Consider the following 10,634-nt stretch of genomic DNA (forward strand, 5'->3'; position numbering starts at 1 on the left):
ATAGTTATAGATGTGTGTGAAATTTGACACAATTCGACAATGGATTTACAAAAATCCACAAGAAAAAAATATTATGGACGCGTGGGAGCATTTTTCTTGAAATCCAAAACCTGGTTTTTAAATGTTCCAGACTTTAGCCTAACTATATACTTATAATTATTATACCTATAATTATTTAATGCCTATTATAATTATTCAATTATTGTTCCGAGGATTCAGTAAATCGTTTTATGTTGTGGATGCAAATTTGATGTCAAAATATACATATATCGTTTTGTTTCGTTTGTTTTCGAGGAACTGATAAACACCCACTTGTCGCTGTTGGACTGGACTGCTTCCGCGAGATTTGAAAATTTTAAAACGGGACCTGATTTAGTGATTCGTTACTGACACATTGTATTAAGTATTGCTCTTTGATGTTTAATCAAAAAATATTTATGTAATTGTATATTCGTTTACTTATTGTTGTTGTAATTCAATTTATTTGTATTCAATTTAATTTATATTTATTTGAATTTTCGGAAATTTAATGAATAATATGTCCATTGTCGAAACTAAATATTTCACGGTTTCTTCACCATAAGCAATCATGCTTTGCCTAAAATTCTCCGTTATGCACAGCATCAGTCTCTTTTAGTAGATTAAGGCGCTCGCGTGCAATTTGAACATTTACCATTCCCAGTTAAAAATATACCTAATCGAAACTAAACATGCACTACTTTCTAATGGATTTATTTATATACGTCGAGTGTATGTTTATATAAACCATTTTAATTGAACTCATATTGCGTGTACGAGCTTCGAAAACTTTTTTGACCAATGCATCTCCAGCAGAAGTGAATGACCGATATAAAACCAAATCGGCCCAGTAGGCCTGGACGTGCACATAATTAAATAGAAGCGCTGCCCAATTAATGTGATTATGTAAAACTGTCAGACGTCCTATAAACTACACAAAGTGCAATTCGACGTCATATTTTTTTTTATCGGAAACGACAATAGTTTTCAATATTTTCGAAAATTTTTGAATTTTTGAGATCAAGATTATATTGTTCGAATTATTGGCGGCACTACCTATTGGCCCTAATAATTCTAAAAGAGCAATAAAAAATCGAATAAGGATTGATTTAAGTGTATCTTAACTCTATCCTGCTCTGTTGTTGCTGTCAGCTTACGAGAGGTAAAAAATGTAAAAAATAAGATGATCCGCGCTGCAAAAAAAATTGGATAACCAAATATACAACCGACATATACTATACTACACAATATATAACATTATAACATTTTACTAAAGAGACCAAGGCCTCACTGACTTTTCCTACTTACGTCATTTAATATTTAAACCTTTTTGGAATCACACCATAAACCGATAGAGCTTTAAACGTTAACTTGCAACTTGATGCACACGCAAGAAATTAACCTCACCGCACATAAACAGCTTAAAGCGTATACCCGAGTCCGCGAATGACACAAAATTGCAATTAAACTAGTCACACACGGTACCAAACAATTGACAGCAATCTTCGTCAAGACCGGATGATTTTATAGAAAGAACTCGCTAGACTGGAAACGAAAAAAAAACACTGAGAAAGGCGCTACGGACTGGGGATCCCAACAAGAGTAAATCAGGCCGCGATATAACTTGAGACGCTTTTTCCTCATCGGGCATGGTGCATGGTAATAATGCATTGACCCGTGAAAATTTATGTAATTCAAATGGGTTTGCCTTTTGCAACCATCACAAGAAGGTGGGCGGTCATGTAGATAGATATATATAAAATTTCCATGACCTTGGTACACAATCAAAGAGCTTTAAACAATTTTTATAGAAACTTAAGTACAATGTCTGAAAATACTTTCGAAAGTTCTCGAATATTTGCATAAACTTATGAACTTATGGGAACCATTGAACGCTGCCCAATCGTATCAATTTAAAAAAAAAAATTAACGCAACGCAATTAACTGCAAATTGCAAAGCTTAGTCGTCAACATATCAAACTAAAATTTCAAATTCTGGTCTAAAATTATCAACTCGTTTATTTTTTCCAATGTTTTTCCAAAAATTACTCTACAGGTTAATTAATAAACCTTATATTTTAAACAGAAAGAAAATAATGCCTTTATCCTCTAAAGTAAATTAATTTATCTATGGACTTTTCTTGCCCTCTAACGAGGAACAGCTGAAGTACGATTCTCATGATTATGCATACTTTTTTCGTTTATTCGTTCGGGTAAACCGCGCGTTTCTGGTTGCAGACACAATGTCTCGCAGATAAACTCATAGAGGAGAAAGAGAAAGTCAAAGTCAAAAACATATGAATGGAAGTAAAAATGATTAGAAACTAGAGCGTAAATGTACTTCCTTAATCAACAATAAAAAGAAAATTTATTGCTAATGATTTGCTCTAAGGTTCGAACGTCGCTAGATTTCATCCCATTGGAAGTCATAAAATAAATTCTAAGGATAATATGTCAAAATTTGCTGATTATTTTGTGATTTGTGGACTTGACTTTAATTCTGGACTCGAACCGGATAAATTTTCAGGTAATCCACTAATGCGTAGTATTTTAAATGCCATTTCTTTCATAATTTGTAGAGGACAATTTGCACGTTTCTCCATTGGAACGTTCCTACAAATGTAAAGTGCTTGCCCACTATCCAGAAAACTTAAAGTCAAATCCTTTTGATGCAGCCGCAGTTTGCATGGTTAGTAACAAAGAATTTGCTAAAATTTTAAGAGAATTTTATTAATGATGATGGTGATAATTTTATAGCTGGCACTACCAAATGGCTTAAAATTTCGAACACAGAAGCATTCAGTCACTCAGGCCCCCAATTTTCACTCATTTCTAATTACTCGAGAAGATGGCAAGAGATGTTATGGGTTCAGTCTTATCTTTTATGAGGAAGTCAGGAATAGAGATATCTGTGCTGCGATGCAAACGTTACAAGTAAGTGGGAAAATTATTATTTATTTATGTATGGTCATGATATTTCTTTTATACCAGCATAAATAAGGAAAAGTAAGCTGTATTTATGATTACATGAAATACATCAATTTCTAATTGCGATTATTTTTGTGTATATCTACTAATTTTATATCTTAATTCAAAATTACTTAGTGACAAACTAAAGCACTTAATCCCCTTAAAATAATTTAAAGATATATTTACTTTTTTCTTCAGGCTATGTATATAACCGAATTGTCGAGCGGTTTGAGAGTTAAACCAGTTCAACAAATACAAAGTCAGGGTCCCCAATCCAGATCATTACCACGGCATTTCAAACTGACTACTCAAAATCCCAATGGGGCTGCCTTGACTTACTATGACATAACCAAAGATAGGTTATTCGTATCAAAAAGTATTGGCATTATATGTCACGCAGCTTACCTACATGCAGCTAGAACATTTCTGGAAAATCTGTATAGGTTTGTATTTTACTTATTTATTAAGTTGATTTGTTATATTGTTGTTTATATTGGTATTCCTCTCAGATGTGTACCTAGAAAACCTACTTCCGTTCATGGTCTAAGCTTGGAAAGTTATGTGTTCAACTTGTTGTATGAGGTATGTTTGATTTGTGCAATAATGTACAAAAAATTAGATTTAGATATTTATAATAAATCTATTTTATTCAAAAGTGATTTAATTTAAATATGTCTGTCCCTTTTGAACTTGGTTTTACTTTTTAGATAGAATTACCCACTTCAGGAAAAAGCATTTTAGTCCACTTGCCTCCGCCAGATCCCCATTTGCCCTTAGCCAATGTGATTCTTCAGAATCCGGCACCACCTCTTGAGTTGCCACATCTTGACTACCCTTTACGAGTGATATTTGTGTTACTGGGTGTTGATATTGTTGTTCAGCTGTTTACTTGTCTTTTACTTGAAAATCAAGTACTGCTAAGAAGTACAGGTAAAATGTAAAAAAGTTATATTTTTAAATGTTCCTAAATTATTTGTTCAATGTAGATTGCCAAAAATTAATGATTGTGGCAGAAGGTATGACAGCTCTGTTGTTCCCCTTTAATTGGCCTCACGTCTATGTTCCAGTATTACCTGCCGCCCTACATCATTTTTTAGATGCGCCTGTACCGTTTCTAATGGGTAAACAACATCATGATATTCATAATCCTCTTAAGGATTGATAATTTCACTGTTCACTAGGTTTAAATGCATCATCTGAAAACATAAAAGTCGCATCTGAAGCTAGTTTGTGTTATGTGGATATTGATAAATGTAAAGTGCAGTTACCAGAAGAAATGGTTTCATTCCCCCACATGGACTCTTTCACAGATGAAATTTGGTCTATTTTGGATAAACATGGAGTTCATGTGCCAAAATCTGAAAATAATAGAAATATTCAGGTATATTTCTAATTTTGTTATTGTGATATAATTTGCTTTAATTATTATAAAAATCATCAGCAGTTTACCTCTTTCAGTTGAAAAAAGCTGATTGAAAATGCATTCATTTTATTGCATAATCTGTTTAAGCTGTCTTACAACAAAAATGTTTCTGCTAAAACAATTTTCAGGAAATCACATCAAGAAGTTCTACTTTACCAGGAAAGCCGCAAAATCGAAGGAAACTTTCTATTCATGATACTCTAGATAATGACAGACCTCCATCTCCTCCTGGTTCAGCCAGATCAGAAGCGTTACAACGAATAGCTGATATAGTTAGAAGAACGGGAGTGGCTTTAGATAAGAATGAAATATCTCATCCCACTGACTCTTACATTGAAGATTTAAGGTTCAATAATGCAATCAGAGAAACGTTTTTGAATAGGTTTGTGCATATCTTTCAGGCTTATGAAAATTTTGTAATATTGCCAACTAATCATGTGAGTTTTTGCGGTTGTTCTATGGGTTTAAGTTTAATAATACCAAACAATTTTTAGAATAAAGAAGACTGGTTTAACAACCGTGACTCTATGCAAAACTTCGATAAAGCTTCATTCCTCTCAGATCAACCAGAGCAAGATCGGTTGTTTCTGTGGAGGTTTTTGGAATCTCAGATGTTCGCTACAATGATCGACAATAAAATTCTATCTCAATGGGATGAACTGGAAACCAACCTGGTGATATTTGATAACAGAATCAAATTGTTGAAAGAACGATACGGTGGAGAAAATCTGATGAGATCCATTTCATATGAACCCTGCACCATGTCTCACGATACTCACAAGCTTTTAGAACGAAGATTACGTTACCCCGATTTTGAATCGCCCATCCCAAGGGAGGTATCTAATACTAAAGTTTCCATTTCGCGTAATTTTCCTATACTCGACAAGGACATACTCAACAAAACGCCGGTGATTAATAAAGGAAGTATACCGAGAGCCAAAGAATTGAAAAAAGGTTTGGTGTTTGGCAAACCTCCCGTGGGTGCTAATGACAGAAACGCCAAGACGCAAAATAGTCAGGATATGTCACCCGCCCTTATTGCTCAAGCAAATTGGACATTTGTTGAAAAGTTATTAAAGGTAAAAGAAAAAACATGTTTTTCGCCCTCAGATAGAACAAAGATATCTTGCAGGATTGCAAAATTAAAACGAAAAGGATGTTGTTGACCAAACTGGGCGCAGAAGGGGTCACTCTGTCGGGAAGCAATGGGTCCGACGGTTTTGGTGCCGTTGAAGAAAGTACTCTGGTAGCTTCATTGTGTGATTTTCTGGAGAGGGTTTGGGCTCACGGGCTTCAAAGAAAAAGGGGTAAATCTGCCCTGTGGTCTCATATATTGGCATATCAGGAAAAATATTGGCAATTAAACAAAAAGGAAAATAATTATTTTCCATCTGGTGAGTATATTTGTTTTGCAATATTAAACAATTATAAACATTAAATTGAAAGCAAGCAACCCATATTATTTATGTGTATAATACAATTCAATACAATACAAATACAATGCCTTTGATTTGCTGGACCAAGGAGTATTACTGAACAAACTTCAAAAGTTTGGCTATCATAGATGTAATATTCTATGTGCCTCAGGGGTCCCATCTGGGCCCAAAATTGGTTCTTCTTCTGGTGAACGGTATAGGCCATTATTTGGAGTCAGGTTATTCAGTTTTGCAGATGATTTAACAATTTACCGCCCTATATGGTCATTTGATGATTGTGAAGTGCTACAAAGGGATATTAATTTGACAGTGGAGTAGTGTCAGATGAACAATTTACAGTTTTCTCTCGACGTAAAAATTGTAAAAATTGTGAATATTGTTCCAGAGCAATTTCCTCATCTAGCAAGAAGCCTGGAACATTGGCCCAGTTTAGGAAAGGATCAGCAATCCACAGATCTTCCAGAACTGCCCAATTCTATCCTCTTTGATATTTTCAACGTCCAGAGCATGGCAGATGTTAAAACCGGAATCGGTTTTGCCAGAGCTTGGGTACGACTCGCGCTCGAAAAGAAACAACTTTCGAAGCATTTCCGAACCCTTTTGTCGGACCAGCAACTGTTGAGAAATTTGTACAAAAGATCCGCCTTTCTAAGGTGCGAAGAAGAAAAGGAACAGTTTTTGTATCATTTGCTCTCTTTAAATGCCGTTGATTACTTTTGCTTTACCAGTACCTATCCCATGACTGTGATACCATATAGAATTGCAATAGTCACCAATAAAAAAGGAGCTTATACATCTTCCAATGTTTGGATTGTTCTCTCTGGAACTTTATCGGAAACACAGAAAGTTACTGTGCCTAAAAACACATTCAGTTTTGAACACAGGCATACTAACTTAGGGGTCTTAACTACATTGAGAATAGGTCATGATAATTCAGGTCTTTATACTAAGCTGATGGTGGAATACATCTTAGTACGGAATGAAATTACTGGTCACACTTATAGGTAAAGATTTTGGTCGGTTGTATTTAGTAGTTACACCTACTTGGGAATAATTTTTAGATTTGCTTGTGGTAGATGGTTAGGGAGAGGGGCAGATGACGGTTCCATAGAGAGACTCTTAGTTGGTACTTTATTGTCTAGAAAGGAGGAAGAAGAAGAACTAAGGCCCACGGGAAGCCTAGGACGAACTCAACTGAGATCTAAGTCTCCTTCAATGCCGGCTAGAACTGATCTCAAACCTTCACAAATTCAACACATGCTCGGTACTTACAGACGCAACAGAAAATTTCAGCAATTATATTTGGGCCAATTTTAAGGTGACTGTGTAAATAACATTGTGAAATGGCATTACAGACGTAGTTCTGAAAGGCACACCACCCTTACGGCACTGTTGTGTGGTGAGAATGGATTAGTTTACTGCCTTGAAAATGTATTCTTACTTGGATTTAAATCTGTCAGAATGTTTATGGGTAAAAACTATCTTTGGGATTATTTTGGTAAGTGCTATAAAATGTCTTTTAAAAAATTAAAATTAAATTTTTTTGGAAATTACTTTGTTTATTAAAGTTTATAAAAAAAAAATATTTTTTTTGATTTTTAAGAGATGAAGTGGTTTTGGTTAGTTTGGTAAAATTGTTTCTATATTGTATTTATATAGCAACTGTTGAAATCCATTTATTAACAAATATAGGTATTTTTGCCAGTATTTAGTGTATCTATATAGTAATCTATTCCCATGTCCAATATGAACAGTACTATTATATTAATAGCAACTGCAAGCAAATAATCATGGTGTTTGATCTAAAAAAAATATTGCAAATCATCGCAAACAAATATTTCCCTGTCAAATTTTAACTAGATGGGAAACAGTTTCCATCAAGCGAACCCCTTATTAATTTTTATAGTTTTCATGCTTTTAAGCAATTAAAACTATTACAGTTCGCGTCAAAGAACAGTTTGAATCAGAGCTCATGGAAGAAGTGTCAGGAAATAGGACAGCTAGCTTAGAAAGAAATCATCAACAAACTGTGGCAGTATGGAGGTGCTATTGTCACTTAATTGATGAAATGATGCATACTAGTAAAACACTTGGAAAAGATGGGCAATTCCAACTGTTCATTTGTTTAAGTGTCAGGTGCGCTATAGTGAAATTCACAAAACCGTCAAGTGATTGTATTTTGTTGGTTTTAGAGAGCATTTGTTACACAGAATGCTCGTGCCAATGGCCTCCTGTAGGGTAACTCAAGAAATGTATGAAGAAAATTCCTTCTTGAGAAATAGAGGATTATTGACGTTTCTCAGGCAAATATTGTTACCATTGGACGACTTGGATGTAGTTTTAGAAAATTCCGTTACCCATGGTTTAACATCCCCATCTCATGTTTAAAAGACTTTATAAAGATAACTATGGACATTTTTATCATTTCATTAGCCCAGTCTATGTTTGGGAAATATGATTTTGTTCTACAATTGGAAAACTGTAACTGAATATAAAAGACATATTGTTGTGAAGAGTATATCTTAAGGTATACTATGTATATTGAATGCTCCTGTAAAAACTTATTGTGATATTTTGTTTCTTGCCCCTTATTTAGAACATCTTATTACCTTCTCTAGTCTGGATGTTAAGTTCTTACCAATATGATATTAGTAGTATAAAGGTGATATTGAAGATATTTTTATGAAAATCATGTAAATATGTTTTTTATTTTTAGTTTTTATAAAAAGCATGCATTATATTATTTACACAGTACCTTCTGACTAGTGTGTAGTTAATTGTTATATTTAGTTTTACTGCAACAATAAGACTTAGCCGTGACTTTATTTTGCTGCGCACTCAGTACAACCACTGCTATCATTTTCAGGAAGTATAATCTTTAATCTTACCTTTAATTTACATACTCCCTTAATAGAAAATAAAGTTTTGGCTGAGTATATTGAATTCAAAAAATACAATAAATGTTATAATCTGCTATGTGTTTTGTGTGATTTTGAGTTTTTGTTTTAGTATACTTTCATCATATATTACCTACACTAAATAAAAATGTGTTTTAATAACTGCTAACTCATTTCAATATTTGATATGAAGACAAAATAAAAAAAATACCAATAATTAATTGAAGTATGTAGAAAACCCATGACATCACCCTGTATACTATAATCTAAAAACTGAACCGAAAAAATGACCTATCCTCCTATTTTTCTCAAAAAATTCTAATTTTGATCAATTTGGCGCAATTATGTTTGTAAAAAATCTCATTATCAAATATATTTTGTCAAGTTAATTTATGGGAAAAAATTATCGTGCTATATAATCTCTAAGAAAAATACAATTTTTTATTATATTTATCAACTAATATTTTTCACGATTTATATTGACCATAAAAATGAGGAAAAATGCTTGAGTGCATGTTTCAAATCTATGTGAACCGATATATTAATGTTGCAAAGGAAAACAATATAAGTTGCATATATTTAGCTACTAGAGATTAAAGAGGCCCTACCTAATACTGATAATACAAAAACTTATGGAGCAACTATGACAAAACACTTTGAGAAGGTCCGCTCAATATGCGCATGCGCAAGATTTAAAATCTCGTTCCTATCCAAAAATTCTGTTTCATTCAACAACCTACACGGCCTCTAAGAGATCTTCGGTAAGTTTGGATGCGGCATTTTTACAGCAGTATTTTCTCAGAATATGGCTAAATCTCTTTAAATGTTCTGGGAAAACGATTTTAATCTGTGGAAATCGCTGTTTAGAAAGAAAATGAAATATGAATGCCGCCTGCCGCGCATCAATTGTTACGATGGTAGGGCCACTACATATCTAATAGCTATATGGTTGCATGTATAAAACAATTTACCAGTTTTCGCAAAACAGTAGTTTAATATAAAACAAATTTATCTGTAATCAATTTTCTTCGGTACGCCATTGGTGTAAGAATCCGTATATAATAATTGGACTCAATATATTCGTGTTACGAGGGTAAAGTTATAAGTTACGTAGTGGTCTTTTGCATTTTCAGTGATAATTTAAATAGTTGAATGGTTTTGGTTTGTTTTGGATAAATATAATTTATTCAGAAATACTTCACATATGAAAATCCGTAGAGAAACACGGCAGCGGCGGCTTATATATTTGTAAATCACGATATGAAAATTTTGTTGCTAATTTAAGAAGTGAAGAAATTATGAAGTGTTTTCTTATCAATTAAAAATGAGTGTAAACACACAATAGTCAACTTTTATTATAAGCATCACATTTGTTTTTGGTGCATCCTGTAAAACGAAATACATAGGCTGGCCATCAGATCCGTACTTAATTTTTTAGCAGAATTTATAGCGGTTTTAAAGAAATAGATATCAATTGGAGCAACAGCACACATGATATGTATTTATCAACTCAATAAACTGATTATAATTGTCAAAACTAATGCTTATTGTTATTATGATTAAAATGTAATACAAATAACTTCGAACCAACCAGGCTTGTAATATTTTGTTGTATGTTTGTTGTTATATTTTTGCTTATTCAAATGTATAGATAATAAACAGCTACGTTTGATATTTTTTAAAGATTATTTTATGGAATTAGAAAAAGCAAAAAGATTACTTATCAGACTGTATTGGCTTTGTAATAACATATGTAGAAACATAGATCAAGTTAGTTGAAAATCCCATCCCAAGTCGATTATAATTTAGACCAGGCAAGACGTTTCTATAAATTTCAGAATGCTTTTTTGCCCTATGTAATATTTAATAATATTTGCAACACTTTTTGTT

At 33.2% G+C, this 10,634-nt stretch overlaps 2 protein-coding genes across 3 annotated transcripts in view; one reads left to right on the forward strand and one right to left on the reverse strand.

The window, feature by feature from the left end:
• Window positions 1-1,395, reverse strand: part of LOC132705304 (protein sprint) — a 298,697-nt gene extending 297,302 nt beyond the window's left edge. For both annotated transcript variants that reach the window (XM_060675810.1, XM_060675809.1), the window contains exon 1: window positions 1,327-1,395. The gene's annotated coding sequence lies outside the window, so the exon portion shown is untranslated. The remainder of the gene's footprint in view (window positions 1-1,326) is intronic.
• An 877-nt stretch (window positions 1,396-2,272) lies between these two features.
• Window positions 2,273-8,893, forward strand: LOC132705178 (DENN domain-containing protein 5B). The gene is made up of 17 exons (XM_060675621.1): window positions 2,273-2,355; window positions 2,411-2,545; window positions 2,598-2,707; window positions 2,776-2,952; window positions 3,187-3,431; window positions 3,498-3,570; window positions 3,696-3,918; window positions 3,975-4,109; window positions 4,170-4,369; window positions 4,540-4,848; window positions 4,906-5,490; window positions 5,544-5,805; window positions 6,233-6,851; window positions 6,909-7,111; window positions 7,166-7,345; window positions 7,788-7,983; window positions 8,040-8,893. The coding sequence occupies exons 2-17, from the start codon at window positions 2,470-2,472 to the stop codon at window positions 8,233-8,235; spliced, it is 3,789 nt and encodes a 1,262-aa protein (XP_060531604.1). The 5' UTR covers window positions 2,273-2,355; window positions 2,411-2,469; the 3' UTR covers window positions 8,236-8,893.
• The last annotated feature ends 1,741 nt before the right edge of the window (window positions 8,894-10,634 follow it).

This window comes from Cylas formicarius, unplaced genomic scaffold, assembly GCF_029955315.1.
Source record: "Cylas formicarius isolate icCylForm1 unplaced genomic scaffold, icCylForm1.1 PGA_scaffold_7__23_contigs__length_41026272, whole genome shotgun sequence".
Lineage (NCBI taxonomy): Eukaryota > Metazoa > Arthropoda > Insecta > Coleoptera > Brentidae > Cylas > Cylas formicarius.

Excerpts from the sequence above, each read along its gene's own strand:
- LOC132705178 (XM_060675621.1), top strand. The coding sequence starts at position 2,470 with ATGTCAAAATTTGCTGATTATTTTGTGATTTGTGGACTTGACTTTAAT. Across the intron at positions 2,546-2,597 it reads CGAACCGGATAAATTTTCAG|AGGACAATTTGCACGTTTCT; the intron begins GTAATCCACTAA and ends CATAATTTGTAG. Across the intron at positions 2,953-3,186 it reads CTGCGATGCAAACGTTACAA|GCTATGTATATAACCGAATT; the intron begins GTAAGTGGGAAA and ends TTTTTTCTTCAG.